General features: G+C 47.1%; 1 protein-coding gene across 1 annotated transcript in view; it reads left to right on the forward strand.

Moving 5' to 3' along the window:
- The first annotated feature begins 588 nt into the window (after positions 1-588).
- The window catches only part of NAT10 (N-acetyltransferase 10), a 38,902-nt gene continuing 13,676 nt past the window's right edge, over positions 589-25,814 (forward strand). Inside the window, 16 exon segments of the mRNA NM_001098031.3 lie at positions 589-720; positions 3,496-3,618; positions 3,960-4,051; positions 7,133-7,304; positions 8,649-8,771; positions 10,442-10,503; positions 11,930-12,044; positions 12,140-12,247; positions 15,198-15,331; positions 17,321-17,414; positions 17,552-17,650; positions 20,380-20,516; positions 22,967-23,091; positions 23,551-23,701; positions 23,985-24,081; positions 24,961-25,077. Coding sequence (NP_001091500.2) covers positions 3,511-3,618; positions 3,960-4,051; positions 7,133-7,304; positions 8,649-8,771; positions 10,442-10,503; positions 11,930-12,044; positions 12,140-12,247; positions 15,198-15,331; positions 17,321-17,414; positions 17,552-17,650; positions 20,380-20,516; positions 22,967-23,091; positions 23,551-23,701; positions 23,985-24,081; positions 24,961-25,077 — 1,734 coding nt within the window. The 5' untranslated portion in view covers positions 589-720; positions 3,496-3,510.

A 25,814-nucleotide genomic window follows, 5' to 3' on the forward strand; every position in this document is an offset into this window, starting at 1 on the left:
GCTGGTTTTCATAAGAACTCCAGCGTTTGACAGCCAGGTACAGGCCTAAAGAGCCTGCAAAGTACAGCGGCAATAATATTGGGTAGAAAACTTACGGACTCCCAGACAAATCTACGAGGTCATGACAGGATGAGAAGGGTCAAGTGAGCTGAACGAGAAAGGTCTGCTGATTGAGACTCCCTCTCTTGTCACATTAGGACGTTATTTAAAATAAGAGGACTCAAAATTATGCGCACATCTTGGGAGCCAGTCATCTAGCATAACCAGGCTAACACTCAAAACCTAGGCCTGTCTGGGAACCCGAGCTAGCTCTACGCAGTGACAGTCCATGCGGGTGCGAACATCTACTTATTCTGCCCTCCGTAGCCACGGTATCTTAATTCTGACCTGAAGAGGCAAACGACACTCCCAGCACCACTGCTAAAGCCCGCGGAGACAAACCATACAGCCGCGGTTGCTACAGCTCTGCCCCGCGAGCTCGGACGTCATCACTCAGCGACCGGGTTGAAAAGGTCCCTTCTCGCCGTCGCCGCTCCTTTAGTGCGCCGGCGCACGCCCCGCCTTCAAGCGCCCGAGCGAGACGCGCGTCGCGGAGGGGTGATCTGTGAGAGCCGGCGGCCAGGCATCCGCTAGGCTGCGCCCGCCTCTTCCGCAAAAGTTCGGTGTCCCCACGTGCTTCCGCTTTGCTGCTGGCTGGAGTCCGCCGGGCTCGGGGCGCAGGTATCCTTCACGGGATGGCTGGGGGCGGGTGCCGAGGTCGGCGTCGGCGTCCTTTTTGGGCCGGATGAGACTGGCTCCAGGACGAAGGCTTTGCATTAGTGCTGGTGCCCGACACATGCCGACTGCCGCTCCATCACGACTGCCGCCTCATCCGGGTGCTCGCAGAGGGTCCTGTCATCTAAGCGCTCTTGGGGGTTGGCGTGACTTGATCGCTTCCCTCTAGGGGCTATAGTTGGGGTGGAGTGGGGTAGGTTGAGTGGGTGAGTGACAACACTTTTGGTTTCCGCGGAGCTTGTCCACAGTTTCTGATGGCAGCACCTGGCATTGAACAGAAACAATCTCATTTCATCCAGATCCTCCCAAGCTGGTAGCTACATCACTATGCTCATTCGTTTATACTCTGTATTCAGCAGGAACACTCAGGACTTTATTTTGTTTACCAGTGCACCTAGAATGATGCCTGGCGCATAGATAATATGTATATTTGTTTGACTGATAAATGAATACTGAAAAATAACTATCTTTCTCTGCCATCAAGGCCTTCCTCATCCATTAAGCCTTCCTTAGCAACTGCAGCCCACAGTAATCTCAGACTTTCACCTGTCTGTAACAATTAGTTTTACATCTAATTTTATCTGTCTTTAGGCAGATTATCCCTCATTTCTTTCTCTTAAATATTTTCTCTAAGGAAAATGAAAACTCTTTGAAGTCAGGACTTTATTTGGTACTACTTCGGGGACTCCCACAGTAACTAGAACAAAAAGCAATAATTGGTTGTTGGTTGGTGGTGGGGTTTTTTTGTGTGGCTGGCAACTGAGCTCACAAGCTGGTTGGTGAACTGGAAACAGTTCATACTTTGAAATCAGGAGGGCGCCTGAACGTGAATCATGTCTCCCATCATTTTTCTTCCTTGGTGGTATTTGAGTATTTATACTGGGTCCTTTCTTCATAAAATAAGAGCCATTGGTTGTGACATAGTGTTTTACAGTAAGAAAGAACTGCTAAAATCCATGTTTGGATTGAGAGTTTAGGAAGACAGTACAGGGTTAAATTTCAGTTAATGAGCTTTGTGTGTAGAATGCAGCTAACACTGGAGAATCTAAGTAACATGTCATTTCTATTTTTAATTGTAGAAACATAATTGATATTTCTGGTGTTTTTTGGTGTGTCTATTATGGTAATGATGCAATGTTCTATCATATGTAATCATAATAACTTGAAATCTCTTTGTACAGGCTTAGGTATAGTTTTCCTTCCCCTGAGGAAGCAATTGTACACATTCCATCATAGTAATATTCATTGATTTCTTTTTCTGATTTTGTTAGTAATATATGTTAATTAGGAAAAAAAAAACAAACTCAAACTCCCCAAAAGAACAAAATAAGAATCATCCATTATCTCACTGTCCATTAATAACTACATTTCAGTTTTTTTTAAAAATGTGTGTATAAGATATATACATATACATATCTTGCTGTGTTATCCTCTAATAAGCATCTACATCCATATCCTTAGATAAATCTTGAAAGTGATTTTGAACAAATATTTTTGAAAACTTCCTTATTTTCCCCTGGATATATCATAGGTTTTAATTCTTTTTTTTTTTTTTTTTTTTAAACATTATTTCTGATTTTTAAAAAACTCCTCCAGAGGGGTGTGAATTATAGCTTTCCATGCCTATGGGAACATTTTCTTCACCTTTCAAGCCTAAGTGAAGTGAAAGTTGCTCAGTCGTGTCCAACTCTTTGCCACCCCATGGACTTTGGCAGTCCATGGAATTCTCTAGGTCAGAATACTGGAGTGGGTAGCCTTTCCCTTCTGCAGGGGATCTTCCCAACCCAGGGATCAAACTCAGGTCTCCTGCATTGCAGGCGGATTCTTTACCAGCTGAGCCATGAGGGAAGCCCAGGAATACTGGAGTGGGTAGCCTAACCCTTCTCCAGCGGATCTTCTGGACCCAGGAATCGAACCTGGGTTTCCTGCATTGCAGGAGGACTCTTTACCTACTGAGCTATCAGGGAAGCCCAAGGGGACATACCCTAGGTCAACTATTTGGTAATGTTTTTAAGCTAAATCTTAAATGGCTTATTATTAAGACTATCAAAACAGCTATTTCAAAACAATGTTATCAGAATGTCCTTAGCATTGTGATTAAGATTAAAAGCATGAAAATGTACAAAAGATACATAGCAAAGTCACACAGTTCTTTTAATCTATACATTTCTTGAGGTATTTTTAGAAGTTCTGTTTCCTGAATTTTTCTTCCTTCATCTCTTTTTTTTCTGAGCCTCAGTCATGCTGTGATGGAGTCAGATTACATGTTCGCAGTTCAGTCGTGTCCGACTCTGTGTGACCGCATAGACGGCAGCCCACCAGGCTCCGCCGTCCTTGGGATTCTCCAGGCAAGAACACTGGAGTGGGTTGCCATTTCCTTCTCCAATGCATGAAAGTGAAAAATCAAAGTGAAGTCGCTCAGTCGTGCCCGACTCTTAGTGACCCCATGGACTGCAGCCTACCAGGCTCCTCCATCCATGGGATTTTCCAGGCAAGAGTACTGGAGTGGGGTGCCATTGCCTTCTCCGGTTACAAGCTTAAGTTTCCTAATATAAAAAACGAGGCTGATGTCTTCCCTAGGGAGCTGTTTGAGGGTTAAAAAAATAATACTTTTAAATGTGTGTAGTTCAGCTCCTATCCCACAGGAGGCAGCCAGCTAATGGTTTTCACCCAGAACCTGGATGTTCATGTCCAGTCGTGTTTCCTTTCCTTCTGTTTTAGTGATAATTTTTCACCATGCATCGGAAGAAAGTGGATAACCGAATCCGGATTCTCATTGAGAACGGGGTAGCTGAGCGGCAAAGGTCTCTTTTTGTTGTGGTTGGAGATCGAGGGAAGGATCAGGTAAGACCTGGTAAATGCTTCCTGGCTTTGTGTCCTGTTCCGGAGAGTCAGCATGTTATGGACCATCTGGGGTTTTACACATAATGACATTAAGGTCTCTTTGGTTTTCTTTAAGTGAACTGCCTAGTGGGAACATTCCTTTGTTTCTTGAAAGTGATGAATACTCAGTATTTAGAGTTATTAGCAGATAGGTTAACAGCTTTTGATACTGAGCACAAGAGTAAGTGTATGTGATCTGGTTTCTAGTCCCAACCTGGGTGCTGCTTGCCTTGTGGTCTTGGGCCTGGCCATCCCAGAGGTCTCTTTTGTCCTTAAGATTCTGTGGCTTTTTTCTCTGGCAGGTAGTCATACTCCATCACATGTTGTCCAAAGCAACTGTGAAAGCTCGGCCTTCGGTGCTGTGGTGCTATAAGAAAGAGCTGGGCTTTAGCAGGTAAGTCATGCCCCTTTTGAGTGTCCCATCCCATTTCCCATCCTTAGTTAAATGCCAGGAAATGATTCTTTGACCTAGGTTTTAAGGGATTGTTAGTAAAGGTGCTGTCTCTGAGGACACTTCCCAGTAGAGAAAATAATAGAACTGATGTTCATTCTTCATTCCTGACAATAAATTTCAAAATCTTTTCATGCTTTTTTATGTTCCCAGCCCAGTTCCTTGCTTTCTGCATGCCATTTTTCTTCCTAGTTTTCTTGGCTGATCGAGCTCATCTAATAATGCTGGTTCCACCTGATGCCTAATGCAGCAGCTTTTCTCTTCTTTTCAGAGCTCTTCTCCTAGTCTGCTGTCTGACAATTGGCTAGTTTTTTTTTTTTTTTTATTGTTGAACTTAAGACTTCTTATAGTAAATATGAGACCTCTAACACAAACATACTTAGGCACAAATGGGATCTGTTGAAGTACAGTTGTCCCTTGAACAGTGTGGGTTTGAACTGCAGGACTCCACTTACATGTGGATGTGTTTAGTACTCTGTGGTCTGTGGTTGGTTGAATTCTCTGATACAGAGGAGCTATGGTTACAGAGGGGCCGACTCTAAGTCAGACATAGGTTAACCCTCAGGTTTTTCAAGGGTCAGCAGTATTCGGGTTAGCTCCTGAAGCCTACAGGGGTGAAATTTCAGCTTTGCCTTGGGGGTGGTGAACAGCCGCAGTGCTGACACCCTGGTCCTTGCCCTGTCCCCCGTCTTTGTGTCATCTCTCGTGAATGCTCTATTCTTTCCCACTTCAGGACAGCTCTCTGCCTTCTGTGGTCCCCATTGCAGAAATTGCCCTTGAGGTTTACGTGGTTTGGGTTCAACAACACAGAAATCCATCTTTCTCCCAAATTCTTTTGGAAAGATATCCAGCCCTGGGCCAGAGGCAATGGGGTGGGCCACCGAGTAGGAGCCTGGCAGTTCTACCTACGCCCGTGTGTGGGGAGGAGTTTGGGGTGCGGGGTGCTGATCCTTGGCAGATATCCCACTATAGCACCACCTCAGAAACGCTCTCTTTTACTCTGACCACCTTCCTAAGCGCTTCCCTCTCTCTGCTCTCATCTCCCCCCACAACCCGTTCACCTGTGTGGTTCTGTCCTTGGGCCTCTTCCCCCTCCATTATCCCCAGATGTAAAGCTTGTCTCTGGGGTGGACTCCGAGGGTGCGTCTCCAGCCCCGGCTGCTCTCTGCTCCGGTGAAACCCCCTGCCTTTGCCCCTGCTCCCTCCTCCACTTGGGGTGCCACTTCCACCTCTCTGTACTCACCTACTGAGGTGCTCCCTTCGGGTGCGCCCCTTTGTTCAGGGCCTGTGTCCTGCAGGAAGCTTTTCCTAAGGCCCTCAGACTTAGCGCGGCCCTGCTGCCCTCTTTAGCCCTTGTCTCTTTGTACAGTGCTTGGCACCTTACCTTCTCTCTCCCTCAAGATGTGATCACTTGCCCACTGGTAAGTAAGTTCATTTAGCGAGGAGGCCTCTCCTGCTTATCTTTATATTTTCATATTTCAAAGGATCTGCCATGTTTTACTAGGTGCTCAGTTACTATTTGTTGAGTGTATTGTTAACAGGCTCTAACATTTTAATTTTACTTAAGTACCAAAGGCTATATTTGATTAGTTCTTATCCTTTGGTCTTTAAGAGACTTGATTCTGCTTAAAGGAAACTAGATTTTGAATTAGATAGTTTTGCTTTAAAAACATTACAAAAGCTTTATTGTAAGAATATGAAAAATACAGAAAAATCTTAAAGGTGAAAATGAAAAGCACCATATTTTCAATACTTAGGCATTGTTAGCATTTAGCTGTATATGCAGTATGTATTTTTAAGCCATAATTGGTATATTCTTTCATAATTGGGCAGGTAACCATTTTTAATACAGATTGAGAATAAGGCCTGTTGCCTCTCAGCAGAATTTTAAGTTTCTGGTGCTCTGATTCTCATTGCTGTACACTTGGTAAATGTCAGAATGGCAATTCAGGGTATTCTGGGCAGATTTGCCTTTGAACTTAACCCACCTGATCTCACTTTTAAAAAAAATCCCTCCTGTGCCTCTTGTAGCTCTCCCAGCCCTGTCTAGATGTGGCAGAGCATCAGGTTAAAGCTGATGCTAAGTCACAGGCTGAGGAACTGGAGGCCCAGGGGGAAGGCCTTGGCCTTCCTCTTCAGTTAGAAAGCTGTGATAAAATTTTGGTCTGCTGTACCCCTTGGTTCTGGAGTTTTCTTGTTCTCTGTTTTCTCTGAAAGAAAGAGTTGGGACTTCCCTGGCGGTCCAGTGGTTAAGACTTTGTCTTCTAGTGCAAGGGCTGGGGGTTCACAGCCCGTGGTCCAGCAGCTAGGATCCCATGTGCCTGGAGGCCAAAAAAAACAAAATGTAAAGCAGAAGCGGTATTGTAACCGATTCAGTAAAGACTTTAAAAACGGTCCACAGCAGAAAAAGTCTTAAAGAAGTTAACTGACACTTGGGTATTCAGAGATGTTTAGGATGAGAGAGAAGTTCAGGGATGTCTAGGAGATGTCCAGATTCCACTCTAACTCATGTATCCTCTGTCGGTGTTGTCTTAGATTAGAACTGCCCTTGAGGACTTGATCCAACCACCTGGGAAGGAAGTGGATGAATTCATTTAGGAAAAACGAATAAAGTAACCCACCATCATGATGCCTCTCCGGTTCTCTGGGAAGGAGTGCCATGAAATTGAAGCATTGGCTTGAGACTGAGATAATGAGTCCACCAGGGTTTAGGTTCAAGCTCTGGCTAAATGTGGGGTTTAGGGACTCCCATTACCCTTCTTGTTAAGTGAAGTATCAAAATGGCAGGGTTCACAAACAGACTTATACTATCCTCCTCTGAAGCCCTTCTCTTCTAATGCCTCTCCAGTTTTGTTTTATTTTTTTTAGCTTTAAAGCAAGGGAATTAGCCCTACAATTTCCAAGTTCCCTTCTAGCTCTGAAAGTCTTAAGTGGGGGATTGTTGGGTCTATTCCCTTCTCCCAACTCTAGCCTCTCCAGTTAACTGACTCTCATGGGGTTGGGGGTGGGGTGGGGTGATTACAGTCATCGGAAGAAAAGAATGCGACAGCTGCAGAAAAAAATAAAGAACGGGACGCTGAACATAAAGCAAGATGACCCCTTTGAGCTCTTCGTAGCTGCCACCAACATTCGCTACTGCTACTACAGCGAGACCCACAAGATCCTGGGCAACACGTTTGGCATGTGTGTTCTCCAGGTGGGTGACTTGCCCCAGCCCGCAACCGGGGCAGAGCACTGAGGGGTGCTCGGGCCGCCTGGTGACCCACGAGAACAGATGGACAGAGAGGAGAGAAGATGCCTGTGTATTCTCCTTCCCCCAGAATTTATCATTTTCCCAAGGAACTTGGTAACTCACCACCATAAAAAGAGTATTTCTGTCTAAAGCAGCACTTGTCCAGAGATACCCAGACTGGTCGTGACGCTCCGTCACACCTGGGTCTAACCAGCTTGATAGAGCACAGAACTTTGCATGACCCTAGAACCCCAGACCTTGTTAGAACCAACTGAAGGCTTTTATTAGAACTTATTGTCTTCTTAGAACTAACTGAAGACCAGACAGGAGTCAGACTTGTTTTAATTCACTGGGTACAGACCTGAGCACTCTTATATCCTATCCAAAGTGCTTGACTGAACAACCAGCCCCCACAATCAACCGTCTAATTCTTAAACTCCCCTCACTCCACCCCCCCACCCCCAACCCCCCCGCAGAAAACTGGTGAGTTTCTTCACTGGCATATATTTTCTCTTGCCTGGCAAGTTCATATTGTTTCACATTTTTGTTTTGAGCTCTGGTGGTCTTTGTTTTATTCTTTGATTTTTTGACACCTGTGATTTCATCCATTGCCCCCTCTCCTGCCCCCGAAAGAAAACATTCAAGCACAAATCTCCACATTTAAGCTCAGGTTCCCACTGTTTCATCATGTATTTATTATATGCATGCACTGCTATAATTACATGTATTATAAAACATACCTTATAAAACATAAATTAAGAAATGAGATGGGAAATTCTGAATAGAAGTTCTGGTTTTTTCTTTCTGCAGTCCAGTGGGTTGTCCATGCATTGCTGGGTTACATCCCACCTTGGAGGCTGAGGAGAGCGTTTTGCCTGTTCTCACCCCATCACTGACTGCTAGGGAGTTGCTTCTGCTCACCAGTTACCAGATGCAATGATGATGGCTGCTTTAGGTAGTGGCTCCCCCGTGTGGTACAGTAGAGTTTTGTCAGTTTCCACCTATGAACATAGCAGAAAATGAATGTGAGCTATTTCTGAAATTCATGTGAGAATTAATGAAGACTGGAGAACTTCTTTCCAAATAAGATTTTATCAGGGATGATGGGAAACACTTTGACATATAAAACCAGATACACTTGTTCTAAATAAGTCCTAAATAAGCACTGTGTGTGTGTATGGGGGTCCTGGTGAGTTGGTAGGGGGTATTATCTTGAGTTTGTACTCTAAAGCCTTCTTTGCCTCCTGGTTAAGCTTCCCTGCCGTGCTCTTTGCATCATCAGCTAGTTCTAAGGTCTCCTCCTTCCAGGATTTTGAAGCTTTGACTCCAAATTTGCTGGCCAGGACTGTAGAAACAGTGGAAGGCGGTGGGTTGGTGGTTGTCCTCTTGCGGACCATGAACTCACTCAAGCAGTTGTACACAATGACCATGGTAAGTCCCTGCTTTTTTAAACTTGATTATGGGGGTTCAAGTTAATCTGTGTTTTTCTACTTTCTTTTAAGAATTCTTACTGAGCAACTCTAGTGGACAGTCAGCATCATCTCTGGGCTGGGAGCTCTTTAACTGCAACTAAGGAAAAAGTGACTGCAGAGATGTCTCACTGGCCCTGGGTCTGCTGGGGAATGTGAATTGTGCCTTTGCTCTCAGGCATTTGCAAATATTACACCAGCGAGATGCAGATAGGATGCGGCTGTTGTGTAGTTAAATTTCTGAAGTAGTATTCCACAGAGAGCCACGCCAGGGCCTGCACTTGTGTACTGCGGAAAGGGGACCGTGTCCTGACGTCCTCCCCTGCCCTCTCCCTGGTAGGTGATGAAGGAACACTGCCATTCCACTCCCAGGTTGGCAGAAACTTCAACTCCAAGTGGTGGGGTGGGGGGAGTATTTTCTGCCCAAGCTTTGGACCTGGCTGTAAGTGAGGAAAGTGTCCCCCTGGATGCACAGCTGGTCTCTGACTCATCGGCTCTGCCACGTGGGTGTCGTGTTCTGCGCGGCAGGTTTTGAATCATGTCCATGGCCAGCTGCTCGGGAACTGTTAGGATTTGCCTCGGGGTTTCATGAGCTGCCTTCATCTGGTGAAATGGGCTTTCCTCAGATCTAGAGCCCGCTTCTTGTCACCTTTTCCCACCACCACTTCTCCTCACCCCAGCCCCTCTGGCCTCCTCAGAGGTCCTCAGATGTCCTCTCCCCTCATCACACTCTTACCCGAGGCCCTTCCCACTGGCTTTTCTCACGGGAATGTCTGCTGGCTCACTTCCTCACTGCAGTGCAGTCCCTGCCGAGATTCCACCTCCTTAGCATGGCCCTCTCTCTCACCCCCTGTAGAATATGTGTTTCTCCCATCACTCCTCAGCCTGTTTTATTTTTCTTCAAAGCATGTTACAGACCTCTAAAGTCAGACAGTACTTGCTTATCATCTGGCTTCCTGTGCTAGTCTCCAGACTTCATGGGAGCAGGGACTCAGTTTTCCTCCCTGGTATATTCCTCGACCCTGGAAGAGTACCTGGCCTTTAGTAAGCCCTCCTTAAAATATCTGTGAACAAAGGTGTCTCTTTATTCTCCCCCTGCTCTTACTTGGCCGCCTGCTTACCACCTCAGAGGGCCTTCCCTCACTACCCTGTGTGAGGAGTCCCCTTCCCACCCCACCCCATTAGCTGTCACTATGCTCTGTTTCTCATTCGTAGCATTTGCCAAAATTTCTATTGACTTGTCTCCATCCAACCATTTGATGATAAGCTTCATGAGAGTAGGGGTCATGCTTTACCAAACTCCAGTGGGTACCCGTCATGTCTGGTGTTGGCATGTGCATTTTGTTGAGCAAATGAATATATTTTGAGATGCTAGATAAAATGTGGGAAAAGCTAAAGATGAAGTGAGGGGATGTTTGTTGTGATGAGAAACACTGCATTTAGTGTCTGATTCCAGCTCCAGCAAATCGCATTCAGCCAGGTTAGCACAGCAGGTTAGGTGGGAATGGATTTTGATTGTAGCAGCATCGCTGGTGCCTCTTTTATCCCAGGGTTGCTTGCTGAAACTTCTTCACATCTGGACGCTGAGCCTCAGTGCCATTAGCCTCTACTAATGGGCGTTGTCTCTCTTAGGACGTGCATTCGAGATACAGGACAGAGGCCCATCAGGATGTGGTGGGAAGATTTAATGAGAGGTTGGTCTGAACACATTTTCCACTTCCTCACCTGTGGGAGACATGGGGGTTGGGGGGTGGGCGCGTTTTTGTCTTGGATGCGGCTGAAAGCCATGCTGTATGTGAGGGAGGGTGGTACAGGAGCCCCAGACGGTGAGGTCCCCAATCACAGCGGTAGTCGTGCAGCTCACTGGAAGCGGTAGAGTGAGTGGAAGGCTGGGGCCTGGATTCTGTCTTGCTTCTGGCCCTCACCAAGTCGCTGTCCACTCTGGCTTTTCGCCTGTGCAGCTGTCAGAGGGGTAATCTGTCTGGATCCTGTTTCTCCAGATGTGTTTCACAAAAATCTGGATCCTGTTTCTCCAGATGTGTTTCACAGAACACTGGTGTTTAAGAGGGATCTTATGACAAAAGGGTTTTCTAGCCCACTATGTCTAGGAAATGGCTGATACAGTTTTTCCTTTCTGAAGAATCATGTGAGCCTGTTGTAGCCTCTGAAAAGTCTCCCAGCACGAGGGACCCCAGTTTATTTGACCCAGAGCCCCGTTTAGGGAACACCAGTCAGCAACTTTCGACAGCTTTGAGAAGGGATAAGCCATGGTCTAGAGCAGTGGTTCTCAACCTGAGCGGTCTTGCCCTTGGGAGACTTGGCAGTATCTGGGGACACTTGGATAGTGGGACCTGGCTGGGCGGGGCGGGGTGGGGGCGTTGGAAGGTACAGGCCAGTGATGCTGCTAAAAAGCTGAAAGGGGGCCAAAAAGCACCACCACCCCCCCTAAGAAAAGTGGTCTGGCCCACAGTGTCAGTACTACTGCAGTTTAGGAATTGGCCTGGGGGAATTGTGGGGCCTCGTTTCAACCCCTCTGAAGCTGCTCAGTGGAAGGTGCGGGTCTGGAAGTCACCCGGTGCTGCCGGATGGGAGTGAAGCCCTTGAAAGTAGAGCAGGAGGCCCTTTTCTTGCAGCTGTGGATTTTACAGCCAAACATGTTTTTCTACACGCAAAAATGTTTGTGCACTACAGCTAAAGGGAGCTGTCCTCTCCACCCTTTTCTTTGTTTTTCCCTCACTGTGGCAGAAGGGTGTCCATTTGTGTGTGTGTGTTTGCCTCTGTGGTTGGTGAGAATATGTGGGGTGGCTTTGGGGTTCCCAGCTCAAGGAGACAGTACTAAAGGGTGAACCTGGAGGATGTGGGAAGGGCCAGGGGACCCGGAGCTGAGGGGCTCTGCACAGAAAGAGCACTCATAATCAGTCTCTCTCGAGAGAGCTCCCTGTAACTGGTCTCCTCTGCATAGCATGTTCAGGTGCCTTGTAAAGGAGGCAGGAATCATCCAGCCCTGTTCTACAGACGATGGTGTAGAGACGTGGGCTGGATAATTTTCCTAAAGAAAAGCCCTTCCTTGTCGTGTTGACATTGCTCCCAGCACCTCACAACGGTGGTTTTGTTCCTCAGGTTTATTCTTTCTCTGGCCTCATGTAAGAAGTGTCTTGTCATCGATGACCAGCTCAACATCCTGCCCATCTCCTCCCACGCCGCCAGCATTGAGGCCCTGCCTCCCCAGACGCCGGTGAGCTGCCAGGGCCCGGGAATCTGGGGGAGGCTGTGTTTCCTGGCGGACCCTCCGACGGCAGCGGTGAACCTTCTCCTCCTCCTCTCTGGCAGGATGAGAGTCTCGGTCCCTCTGATCTGGAGCTGAAGGAGCTGAAGGAGAGCTTGCAGGACACCCAGCCTGTGGGCGTGTTGGTGGACTGCTGCAAGACCCTCGACCAGGTGACATGTGTTCGGAACACCCCCATCCCTGTCTGAAGCACACAGAGGGAAAAGACAGCGAGCAGAGAACAGAAGCCAAGTTAGGATGAGGCTTGGCTGCTCTGTGGGGCAGGGCCTTTTCTGTTACTCACACGTGGGCACGCAGCACCAGCATAGCACAGAAGTCTGGGCTTATCTGCCCCTTCCCCCTGGTTTGTTGTTTGTAGCTGTTGTTTGTTGTTTGTTCAAGGAGCTGGGGTCGGGAGGAGACGGGTTGTGTTTAAAGAGGAACCCCTCCAGCACAGGCTGATGGACCTGCATTCTTTCATTCTCACTGAGTGTTGATGACATAGGTTTTTGCTTATGCCTTGTTCTTAACTGAGGAGGGCTGGAGGCACCTAGTACTCAGCCCCGCTCCAGTGTGAGTGCTGAGGAGGGCCCTGTGATGAGGGTACCCGGTCCACCTGGTCTGTAGGTACAGACAGCAGGCTGGGAGGGAGCTTCCAGGATGCATTTCTGTGCTCCCGCAAGTGACCAGGGCTGGTAAACTTGGCTTCTCTGGTGGTTCCTGGATGGCGGTGGGAGCTGAATAGACATGGTCCAGAGACCTGCAAGCTGTCAGGTGCGTTCAGAGTTCTGATCCAACTTGAGCAGACAAGCAGCACGGGCCTGTCAGCCCTGGGATCTTCCCTCGTGATGGAAAACAGCTGCAGTGACGCCGCCCACTTGGGGCTGAATCCCAACAGGCTGGTTTCCCTTTTCTTTCTGGAAATAGAATCACCAGCTATGCAGCACTCTCTGCGGCCCAGGCTGCAGGCTCCAGGTTGCTTTTGAGCTACTTCCTGGTACCTTCTTTATCATCAGAGAGGGGGAGTGAGAGAGAGGATGGGGAGAGGGCAGAAGTGACCACGACTGGCAGTGCCCCTCCCTTCTCCTGGCGCCCCTGCCCTCTGTGCTACTCTTCATGTCTCCCCATGGGCACCTTCTACATTCACGACTGGGCAGTGACACTTAGGCGCAGGCAGGAGGAAGGGGTGGGGCTTGAGGAAGCTCAAGTCTCTCCAGCTGGAAACACTCAGAGGGGATCCAGGTCCTACTCACCCTAACCTGGCCTTTGCTGAACCCTGTATCATATCCTTTGCTTGTTGCTCTAGAATAGAGAAGTGAAGCACTCTGATAAAATGTACATGGAAAAATCCATGAACATAATAAAAGGGTATGAAATTTGGACAAAAAATGTACTCTAAAATAATATTCTAAAATAAATGAAAAAAAGCAGAGTAATTTACAAACAAAATAGATAGCCAGTAATTATATCGATTTGAAAAAGTGCCTGCTTTCTGTCATAACTGAAGTAACACAAATTGAAACAATGATCCTATGTTCCCATTTCAGGTTGGTCAAGACTTAAAAGTTTAGCAGTACCCAGTGTTGGCAAGTGTGGGGAGAGAGCAGATTAGCCAAGATGGTGGTCATCAGACCCTCTTGCCCCACAGCCTCTCACTCTCGCCCCACGTTTTGTAAATATACAGTTATATAACTTGGCTTTTCTGGTGGTTCCTGGATGGCGATGGGAGCTGAATAGACATGGCCCAGAGACCTGCAAGCTGTCAGGTGTGTTCAGAGTTCTGATCCAGCCTGAGCAGACAAGCAGCACGGGCCTGTCAGCCCTGGGATCTTCCCTCATGATGGAAAACAGCTGCAGTGATGCCACCCACTTGGGGCTGAATCCCAACAGGCTGGTTGTGCATCATGGTGTATCTGCTTGGCGACAGGCCACTTTTGCTCTGTAAACATACATAAGCTTGGAGAATGCAATGGCACCCCACTCCACTACTCTTGCCTGGAAATCCCATGGGCAGAGGAGCCTGGTAGGCTGCAGTCCATGGGGTCGCTAAGAGTCGGACATGACCGAGTGACTTCACTTTCCCTTTTCATTTTCATGCATTGGAGAAGGAAATGGCAACCCATCCCAGGGATGGGGAGGCTTGGTGGGCTGCCATCTATGGGGTCGCACAGAGTCGGACACGACTGAAGCGACTTAGCAGCAGCAGCATACATAAGGTCCACCTGAAAAGCCTTTGCCACTCGGTTGTGTCTGCATTATGGCTGTCTTATGGCTGTGTCCACGGGGTCAACCATGAGAGGAGAGCGTAGCGAGTCTGCTGCTATGGCTTCTGTGCCAGTCAGAAGAGAATAAACATTTGCAGTTCCTATGACTCCTTGAGTTTTCTTCCAGCTTCCCTGCTCACGCCTTGCCTACCACGGGTTCAGCAAACAATGTGCACAGTATGAACAGGGAGACAGTTGGCATAGTTGCAGGATTATACAGCAAGACAGCAAGGCTGCAGAGAAGAAGGCCTTTCATACATGGGTGGGGGTTCCATAACTGGGCATGACACCCATTTTAATGCACACATACTCTAACTCAGCAGCTCTTCTCCTGGAAATGTATCCTAGAGATAATGCCCACTGCTGTATCTGTAGAAATGGTGGCAGGACACAGTGGTGGCTTCGACCATAGTGGTGGAGGAAGAGGATAGTGAGGAATGTGGGATTTTTATGTTTTGAAGGACAGGATTTGTTGATGAGTCGGGTATGAGGAGAAAATGGAGGCAATTTTTGGCCTGAATAGTTGGACACTAGCTGAGCTGGGGAAGATGGTAGGTGGAGGAGGACTGGGGGGACGTTAGGTATTGAGTGTGAGATGGGTGGTGGACGTAGGGGGGCAGTTGGGTGTGTGGGAGAGTCTGGGTGGGGGAGGAGGTCTGGATGGAGATGTGAACTGCGGGGTTATCAGCATCTGGTTGGTGTTAAAAGCCTGGAGACTGAGAGGACATGATCACGGGAGTAAGAGTCTAGGTGCTGGTCGGCGAGAGCGGCCCCCTGTCCCCTGCTCCCCCGCAATTTCAGTTTAAGTGGCTGAACCTCAGCCTTTCTCACAGCTCACCCAATGTTTCTCTTTCCACAGGCCAAAGCTGTCTTGAAATTCATTGAGGGGATCTCAGAAAAGACCCTGAGGAGTACTGTTGCGCTCACGGCTGCCCGAGGAAGGGGGAAATCTGCAGCCCTGGGACTGGCTATTGCTGGGGCGGTGGCTTTTGGGTAAGGGGGATCCCGGGCTTCAGGCACCCTGAGCTCTGCGGGATCTGTGTGCAGGACGAGGGGTCGGGGGGCTGTTCCTGGTGTAAGCGAGCTCCTGAGTGATTTCTCTAGATCTTGGGCACCTGTCTAGAGAGAGCAGGTGTCTCTGGGGGCTCAGTGGTAAAGAATCCACTTGCCAGTGCAGGAGATGCGGGTTCAATCCCTGGGTTGGGAAGAGCCCCTGGAGAAGGAAATGGCAAACCACTCCAGTGTTCTTGCCTTCGAAATCCCAGAGGAGCCTGGCGGGCTACAGTCCATGGGGTTACAAAAGAGTTGGATACAACTTAGTGACTTGTTCAGTTGTTGTTCAGTTGCTAAGTCGTGTCCAACTCTTTGCAACCCCATGGACTGCAGCACGCCAGGCTTCCCTGTCTTCACAACCTACCAGAGTTTGCTCACACCCATGTCCGTTGAGTCGATGATGCCATCCTACCATCTCATCGTCTGTCGCCACCCCCTTTTCCTCCTGCCCTCAATCTTTCCCTCAGTCTTTCCCAGCGTCAACTTAGTGATTAAACAGCAACAGCTTGAAAGAACAATGCTGTTATCCCCAGATCCCAAAGGTACGCGTATATGTGTCCTGGCATACAGATACCAGGGCCTTCGTGACAACTATTTAGAGTTGAACAAACACACAAGAGCAAAGAAATGGTGGTAAGGAACTTTAAAACTCTCAGGAAATGAGCCTGTGTATGACCAGCTTTGCTGACCGAGAAAAATACAGGTTTGTCATTTTAATGATTTGATCAATAGAAAATCTTGTTTGCATTGAGGAGCTGCCTTTGAGTGTGGCATCACTTGCCATTCTTTTGTCCTGGACAGAAGATTTATGCAGCTGCCAGGAAAGCATGTGTTTACAGCTTCGCAGATACAAATAATGGACTAGGATTTACCGTGTCCTATATACATGATCTTCCTTGGTGCTCCTGAGAGTAACGTTAGTGTTTCATAGATGGATAAACCCAGGCTCAGGGAGTTTCAGTGACTCACCCAAGGTTCCCCCAAGTCAGTGCTGGTTGTGCTGGGACTGAACTCAGCTTCTGACTCTCTTACTCTGGCTGCTCTAGTGGTACCACCTGGCCCTCTGCCTTTCGCATCCTTTATACTGAACAAGGATCCCTCAGAGGCTCACTGTGGCCTTCGCCTGCTCACGACGGAGCACTTTGGCTGCATGATTTGAAAACCTGTCAGCATAGCTAGTGATGAGCGTGAGGCCCTCTCTGGGCTAGGGGTGCAGGACTGGGGAGCCGGTGCCATCTCTGACACTGAGGGAGCGGTCCCCAGGGCACCCTCCTGCTGTTTAGTCGCTCAGTTGTGTCTGACTCACTAAGTTGTATGCGACCTCATGCACTGCAGCACACCAGGCTCCTCTGTCCTCTCCTGTCTCCTGGAGTTTGCTCAAATTCATGGCCATTGAGTCAGTGATTCTCTCTAACCATCTCATCCTCTTTTCCTTTCGCCTTCAATCTTTCCCAGCATTAGGGTCTTTTCCAGTGAGTCGGCTCTTCGCATCCGGTGGCCAAAATATTGGAGCTTCAGCATCAGTCCTTCTCATTCGTATTCAGGGTTGATTTCCTTTAGGACTGATGGGTTGGATCTCCTTACAGTCTAGGGGACTCTTGGGAGTCTTTTCCAGGACCACAGTTTGAAAGCATTGTGCCCTCAGCAGTGTGCTTTCATGGATGCTGGTAGCTAATTGCTGGGGTGTGCTCCCTTCAAATTGGCAACTTGTTTTCATTAGGTTGGGAGCAAAAATACCCTCAGGTCTGCAGTTATTTTACTTTTCCTCCTCAAAATGTGTGTCCTGATTTTTTTATCCCTCACCACTGTCTCTTGTTATCACCTGTGTAACAGGGGCAAACAAAAATATTTTCTTTTTTTAAATTCTCTTAACATTTCTTCAATTTCCTAATTACTTAAAAGCAAAAAAATCCTCCTTTTGTTCAACAGGTACTCCAATATCTTTGTTACCTCCCCGAGCCCGGATAACCTCCACACTCTGTTTGAATTTGTGTTTAAAGGATTTGATGCTCTGCAGTATCAGGTAGGAAGTTAGGATAAGAGCTTATTTTGATTCCATGCTGAGTATAAATCCAGGTGAAGTCTGTAGAATGCAAACTTATTTTCGTTTCGAAAGCTTGTTTCTGACATTTGGCATTGGTTTGGCTTTTTCCCCGTCAGGAGCATCTGGATTACGAGATCATTCAGTCTCTCAATCCTGAATTTAACAAAGCAGTGATTAGAGTGAACGTGTTCCGGGAGCACAGGCAGACCATTCAGGTGAGGCTTGTTCCGAATCCTGCCACGTGGGGCCAGTGTGCCGCTGTGTATAAGTGTTCTAAGATGTCTCCTTTTATAGCTGTTTTATGTGATGTGTAATTATGTATGTTTTAGACAGTGTTGTTGCTTTACGGTAAACCTGTTCCATATTTTCAGCCTCTTCTAAAGAAAAACATTCAAACGAACTAACAGATGTATGTAAGCCAGATCGAAAAGTTGTAGTTTGTCCCTTGAAAACTGAGTGAGTATGCTCATCAACTAAGAGAAATGGAATCATTTTCTCTGACGTCATTTCTAATTCTGCTTAGTTACAGCAGGTTTTGAAACCATGCATCTATAGCTAGAACAATAACCTTACCGTTTGAAAGAAGAAAAGGTCTTTGTGAGATGTACTCTGAATCTTTGTGGTTTAGCCAGTGGCCTACTTTCCTTTTTAAACAGTGTTTCCCCGAAAGCTCTATAAATCTCCTGTGCTTTGTAAGCCTGAATGGTCTGTACTTGTCCAAAGGCTACAATTTTGTTAAATCATGACAGGCTTGCAGAAGGGATGGGGCCCTATGGGCGCCTAATGGAGTAGGTCTATTGAGAATTTTTTGGAGCTGGGCTGGGGTGGGAAGTGGGCCAGGTAAACATGGCAGGTTACACCCTTGACCTTTGTGTATATGTCTGTCAAGTAGGTACACCTTTCATCAAAGATCTAGGCTATAAATAATGTAAAGTGCTCATGCCTTTTTCCTCAAGGACTGTAATTTTTTTTCTTGCTGAGTCTCTAGACTGTTCTTTCTGTAATTTCTTCCTACTTTGGTCTGGTTCTCTCAGCTTCGAGGAGGAAAGGCCAGTGTTGGGGTAGGAGTGAGGGGCAGGCTGCAGGCCGTGAGAATACAGAGATCTGTTGAAACTTGAGAGAAATACACAGACCAGAGAAGGGAAGCCTTGCCCTGAAATGCCTGGCTCAGCCCTCGCTGCTCCTGGGGTCTGTCTTCAGAGACCCTCTCGTATTACCAGTCATTTTGTCTCTAGGCTGGAGTTGAAGTGCAGAAGAGGAGACCTGATTTTATGAGGCCACATTTATGTCCCTTTGAGGCCTCTTCTTGTTGGAAATGAGATATAGAAGAATATTAGGTTTAAAGTCAGCTCCGCCTCTCCAGGGTCTGCTGCTTTTATGAGGTGCTTGTTTAGTTCTTCTCTGTAAAAATCCAAGACATGGGGCCCCATTGAGGACATGTATCCCACTGTTGGAAATGAGAGGGGTCTCTGCCTCTTTGATCCCTCAACTTCTTGCAAAACAGTTACAAAATCTTATTTGTAATGAAATAGTTCAGACTACAGAAAAGCACAGAGACCGATGTAACATAATACCGAGGTGCCCAGCACTCAAGCCTAAGAAATGCTGGCATTTTGCTGCTTGCTGTGTTTGTTTCATATCTTAAAAGCCATTTATATTTGTGTTTTAAAGATCTAAAACCTCAGTGTGGAAGTCTCTCTTGTACCCTTCCCCATCCGTTCCCTTTTTTCGCTCCCCTTAGATAACTCTGCTCTGAGATTGCGTATCTCCTTTCAATTCATGTGTTTATATTTTCCTACGTAATTATGTATCCATAAATGGTAGCATACCGTATAGGCATACTTTTTCAGCATGCCTTTTTTCACTCAACACTTGTTTTCGGGTTTGTCCAGATTGAAGCTTGAGATCTGATTGATTCATTTTTAAGCACTGTGTGAGTACATTAGAGTTTATATGTGTCTAGAATTGGAATTGTTGGGTTTTAGAATATGCATAGCTTTCCATCTTTCTCGGATTTTGCCAGATTCTCCTTTCAAGTGTTTGTGCGGGATTACCTTCAACCCAGCACTTTGCTGAGTTCTTGTTTCCCCATGTCCTCACAAACATTGGTGTTTTATTGCTAATTAAATTTTGCCCGCATGCATAGGAAATAGGATCTCCTTGTTGTCTTCAGCATTGTGCTAATTACCAGTGAGGTTGAATACTGTTGTTGATGTTAATTGGCTCTTCAGGTTTCCTTTCCTGTAAAATACCTCTTCGTGGTCTTTTGCAAACTTGAAAGAAGCAGGAACCCCTGAAGGGACTGAAGAGGTTGTTGATGGGCGTAAGGGAGCCAAGTTCGTGGCGAGTTTGTGACAGGCTAATAACACAAGTGTGCGAGCAGTAAGACGACCATGAGTCTTAGAAGTGCCCCCACCAGTGCAGGAAGAATTGGGCTTAATAGAGACGGTGTCACAGCAGGACACACGGTGCGCAGCGTGTCGGAGATGCTTGGGAACCTGAAGTCTTCCGCTTCAGCCATCGCTGGGGCCAAGCTTGCCTCTGGCCCACAGGTCAGAGTGAGGCTGGGGGAAGTATGAGAAAGAGGGGAGAGAGAGGAAGTAGAGGCATCACCTGTCACTCGCCAGGTCCTAGGCAGAGCATTGGTGCAGATTTACTTAATTTTACCTAATTTTTTTCTCAAGCAGCCATCAGTATTTCCTCCATTTTCTGGAGAGGAATCTGAGGCTCTGAGAAGAAGGGCCGCACAGTCAGTGGTTGAACTGTTAGGCCCCAGGCATCTGACTCTAAGCTGTCCCTGCTTTGTCCTACCAGGGAAGGAATGAGAGAAAGAAGACGGAGGACGGGGGAGAGGGGAAAGAGAGGGCCTTTATGGTGACTCACCAGCGACTGCAGCCATGGTATCGGCGGCCAAGCTAACAATGTACATTTTTCCTTCCTGCAGTACATACATCCTGCAGATGCTGTGAAACTGGGCCAGGCTGAGCTCGTTGTGATTGATGAAGCTGCTGCCATCCCCCTTCCCCTGGTGAAGAGTCTTCTGGGCCCCTACCTTGTTTTCATGGCATCCACCATCAATGGGTGAGCACCGGGCAGGAGCCGTTGCCTCCTTTACAGGATGTTGCCAGTTAGGTGGGATTTAGTGAACGTGACCTGCGCCTGGGTGGATAGGGCTGATACCTAAAGTTTGAGTCTTTGGGCCCGCTTCACTCTCTCATCGGCCTTCTCTTTTACCCTTTCATAGTGAACTACAGCTCCCTCTGGTGTGAGCTATAGCCCACCAGAACAGGCAACACCAGACAGGAATTTCATCACCCAGTTGACGAGCGTCTGCTGTCTAGGTCTGACCAGCTCCTAGGGAGCACATGGACGGCGATACCAGTGTGTTGGGCTTCGCAGGTGCCGCTAGTGGTAATGAGCCCACCTGCCAGTGCAGGAGACTTAAGAGACTTAGGTTCCATCCCTGGGTCGGGAAGATTCCCTGCAGGAGGGCATGGGCAACCCACTCTAGTATTTTTGCCTGGAGAATCCCATGGACAGTGGAGCCTGCCGTCCATAGGGGCACAAAGAGTCGGACATGACTGGAGTGACTTAGCACACACACGCACCAATGTCTTATCCCCTGAAATTATGTGAAAATGTAGTATTAAAGTAACTGTGTAATTATCATAAGAAAGCAGACTCAAGAGCTTTTTCAAAATTTTGAAATATTTAGTTGTTTGCTATGGGAAAGTGAGAAAGGGAAGGTAAGCAAAAAGAAATCCAGTGATCTGACTCTCTAGAGATAGCTTGTTAGAATTTTGGTGTACATTTATTTTACTTTTTCATTTTGAATAAGAACATAAGCATAGTTTCCATAATGTTTTGCGTTTGCTTTTTCATGTAAAAATATACTGGGAATTCCTTGGTGGTTCAGTGGTTAGGAATCTGAACTTCCTCTGCAGGTGGCCTGGGTTTGATCCCTGGTCAAGGAGCCAAGATCCCACAAACTACACAGTGTGGCCAGAAAAAAAAAAAAGAATATACTGTGAAATCTTCCCAGGTCAACGTGTACTTGCCTTCATTGTTGATTTCTATATGGAAGTCACATTTTGAAGAAATGATTCTATATTTTAGATTTATTATTTGACTGCTTTACTTACACTGAAAATAGTTAAATAAGATGGATTTTACTTTTTCTGGTAACATCTTTATTGAGATATTATTCACACAGTATACAATTTACTCATTTAAAGTGTGTAACTCAGTGATTTTTAGTATATTCATAGAGTTGTGCAGCCATCACGACAATTTAGAACATTTTCATTTTCCCGGAAAGAAACTCCATACCCTTTAATTATCATCCTCCATTCCTTCCTTTTCCTCAGTTCTAGGGAATCACTAATCAACTTCCTATATGTATGGATTCGCCTAGTCTGAACTCTTGAAATAAGTGGAATCTTTGAATATGTCGTCTTTTGTGATTCTAACCATAATGTTTGCAAGGTTCTTCCATGTAGCTTATATCAGTACTTCATTCCTTTTCTTGGCCAAGTAACATTCCGGTGTGTGTTTATGCACATCTTGTTTTTCCATTCGTCTGTTGATCGTTTATTTCTCTCTTGGCTAGTACAGTGCTGCTGTGAACATTCGCGTGTAGGTTTTTGTGTAGAACGTTTTCTGTTCTCTTGAGGGTATACCTAGAAGTCAAACTAGTGGGTCAAATGGGAACTTTCTAACTGAAGAACTGCCAGCTTGTTTTCCAAAGCAACAGTGCCATTTTGCATTCCCACCAGTAGCGTGTAAGGGTTCCACGTCTTTGCTAGTATTTGTATGTCCTTTTTGACTGTGCCGTCCTAGTGAGCATGAATGGTGGCTCGTGTGACCTTCGTTTGTGTGTCCCTGTTAGTTGGCTGATGTGGGGCGTCCTGTCATGTGCTTTTTGGCCACAGTGTATCTTCTTTGGAGAAGTATCTATTCAGGTCCTCTGTTCATTTTTCTAATTGAAAATTAGAAAAATTTTCTAGTTTATGTCCTCTTTCAAGGGAAAGTAGTCATGAAAAAATACTTAGATGGTGGATTTGTTTAATCTTGATTTTTCCAAACTGGAAATGCTCTCTGTTCATCTTTCAAGCATGCAACTTCTCGTTAATCGACCATTCATCTTTGCTGCAGTTCCATTATCCTACAGGCTTTGTTCACGTCGTCTTTTTGATCTTTCTTTTTAGTTCGTAGTACAGCCCTGTGAGCTATGTACACTAGTCCCCTTTTGAGGAGGAGGCTGAGAGAGGTTGAGTTCCTGGCCCAGAGGTACTAAACGGACATGCCAGGACTTGAGCCCAGGCCTAGATGGCTCCGAGCTGAGCCACCATGCAGCCCAGCTTCCTTTGGCCATGCACATGCCCTGCTGGAAGTTCAGAGGTGAAGGGCTGTTCTCAGCAAGCAGGAGTCTGGGGTTTCATCAGGTTGAGGACAGAGAACTACTTTCTCTGTCCCCTCCTGGAGAGGTGATTCGGCACCTCGAGCCTAACTGCCTTTGCTTTTTCTCCTAGCTACGAGGGCACTGGCCGGTCCCTGTCCCTCAAGCTAATTCAGCAGCTCCGCCAACAGAGTGCCCAGAGCCAGGTCAGCACCACCGCTGAGAACAAGACCACGGCGACGGCCAGGCTGGCATCAGGTACCCCCGGAGCTCTGGATGGGCCTGCGGTGCACAGCAAGTCACGTCACACTTTTCCTGGATCCTTCCCCTCATGACATTATGGGTGATAGCAGACCTGATGATCAGGCAGAGAGGCTGAGTCCCCAAGAGATGAAGTTGCTTTTCTCTGAGGAACAGCAAACTAGTGACCAGACGGGAGGCTGACCTGGGCCTTCTGGTGACTGGATTCCTGTTTGTCACCATCTCGGGGCATTGGTTGCCTTGACGTAGTGAGACCTTTGGGGGTTGGTGTCCAGACAAGTTGAACATCCACCGGAACAATTTATTTATTTATTTTTTCCACCGGAACAATTTAAAACCACTCAGTTTAAATTCTTGAGCCATATTTATGTGGGTACCACGTGACAGAGATAAAGTAGAACATTTGCCTTGATCTCCTGGACAAAACGTATTTAGTCTTGCGTGTGTTTTGAACAGTGCGAACCCTGCATGAGGTTTCCCTGCAGGAGTCGATCCGATACGCCCCTGGGGATGCCGTGGAGAAGTGGCTGAACGACTTGCTGTGCCTGGATTGCCTCAACATCACTCGGATTGTCTCTGGCTGCCCCTTGCCTGAAGCGTGTGAGCTGTATCCTCCTGGGTTCCATTCGTCCTGTGAAAGGGAATGGAGATGATGGGAGAGTTTAACTGAAGGTTCTGGCCCTTTGCCTCATAGGCTGCTGCTCTGGGAAGAGGACAAGGTGGAATGTTCTCGATTTTCCTTCTCTTCCTTCCCTGCTATGTTTCTGCTTAGAACCAGGGCCTCCTCTTCCCAGGCTGAGGGAACCCACGTATCCAGGTTGTCCTTGGAAGTAGCGTGCCTTGTTCGGGGCTCTCTTTGATATGTTTTGGTTGCTTAACCTCAAATCCAGCTACTATGTTAATAGAGATACCCTCTTTTGCTACCATAAGGCCTCCGAGGTTTTCCTCCAACGGCTTATGGCTCTCTACGTGGCTTCTCATTACAAGGTAACTGAAACCAGCCCTCACGTGGACTTCAGCAGTGAATTGCAGCTCTTGGCGGTGCCTTTTACTTGACTTCTTGCATCTTTTGTTACCCAGTGGCTCAGGTGACCATTCTACTGGGACTAGAATGTCCTGATGTTGGCAGGGGCCAGGGCTTCTACTTCAGAGTTGCATTTCCTGTTGTTCAGGCTTGTCTTTTGCTCCAGCTTTGTATACGGAGCATGGGATTTCTGCATGTAGCTCTGTGTGTGGTGGCTGGAGAGGGTGGTAAGTGTTGCCCATTTTAAAAGGGGTACTTATATTTCTTGCCAGTTGGCTGAATGGATGGGCTGAGATGACATAGCAGTTGTAATCTGGGGGGTGCTCTGTGACCTGAGACCAGCCTTACACCCCCGGGCTATTTTCAGGGATCAGTGAGTGAGAATTTAGAATATTTGGAAGTCTTAAAAACTAAAAAGATAACATTGGAAAGGACACTTTGTGTGTGTCTAGGTAGCATTTTTATGAATAATAGCCTTTAATAGAAAGCTGAAGGGTTGGTGTTAGAAGCCCTGAGAGGTTTTCCTAAAATAGCAGCCTCTTATCAAGAGGACCTTTGCTTCCCAGCTGTGAGGTGCGTAGTGCTAGCTAAGCAGATGTCCGCCCCTGCTCTGCAGCCTCAGCACTCATGGTGAGGTGACCGCGAACATAGGAGGCGCCTCGCACTGAAGCCCTTGTGGAGAGTATCAGGCTGCCCAGCCGAGATGCTGGCATGTGCTTTCCTGGGCGTCAGCACTTCAGTCGGCTTCGGGAAGGCAGTTCTGTAGTCATGATTCTGGAGTAGCCACTCGAATAAGGACGGGATGAGGAGGGCTTCTCACTGACCCTGTTTGTGCTCCACAGAACTCTCCCAACGACCTTCAGATGCTTTCTGATGCCCCTGCTCACCATCTCTTCTGCCTCCTGCCTCCTGTGCCCCCCACCCAGAATGCCCTTCCAGAAGTGCTTGCCGTCATCCAGGTACAGAAGCTGAGGTGTCCTTGTAGCATCATTTGGGAACCGCTTAGGCAATCAAGGATTAGTGGCTCAGTAACGGGAGTGCAGAAGCAGAAGCTGTTGATTCCTGGGCTGGAGCCAAGTGACTGGGTGTATCCAGGCAGGCAGTTAGGGTGCAAAGGAAACCACCACCCTAACACACACCCAAAGCTTCACTGTTCACGGATGGCTGAAAGGCAGAACTGGCTTTGCATATTTTGACTTATAGCTCCTGAAACAGAACTTTGTTTTCCTCTCTATTTCAAAAGCAATCCATGGTACTTGTAAAATTAAAAGGCAGATTGGAAACATGTTTGTAGTGCCTGGCATGTATTTATGCATTTCTTTATTGTTTTTCTTATTCACAAACATGGGATCATAGTATTTGGCAATCTTTTTTTCCAACATGTCAAATATTCATAATTTGCATAATTTTTAAGGGTTACAGTTGTATTTCATTACATGCACATACCGTGTTTAACTGTGTTTACCCATGCATGAGTCATTGTGAATTTGCACAGTTCTGTACAGAGCCATATGACCCTCCCGAGTCTTAATCGATGAGCTCACATGTACACCGTGTGTGGAGACCCTCATCTAGTGTGGTTTTGCTTTCTGGGCCAGGAGGATGTCAGTATTCTGCCTCCTTAGGTGACGGTGTCAGGATGCCCACAGGACATAGTAATGAAACTTCCCTTAGAAACAGATGAGTTGGTTACAGG

This window comes from Bos taurus, chromosome 15 (genome assembly GCF_002263795.3).
Source record: "Bos taurus isolate L1 Dominette 01449 registration number 42190680 breed Hereford chromosome 15, ARS-UCD2.0, whole genome shotgun sequence".
NCBI classification, from domain to species: Eukaryota; Metazoa; Chordata; class Mammalia; order Artiodactyla; family Bovidae; genus Bos; species Bos taurus.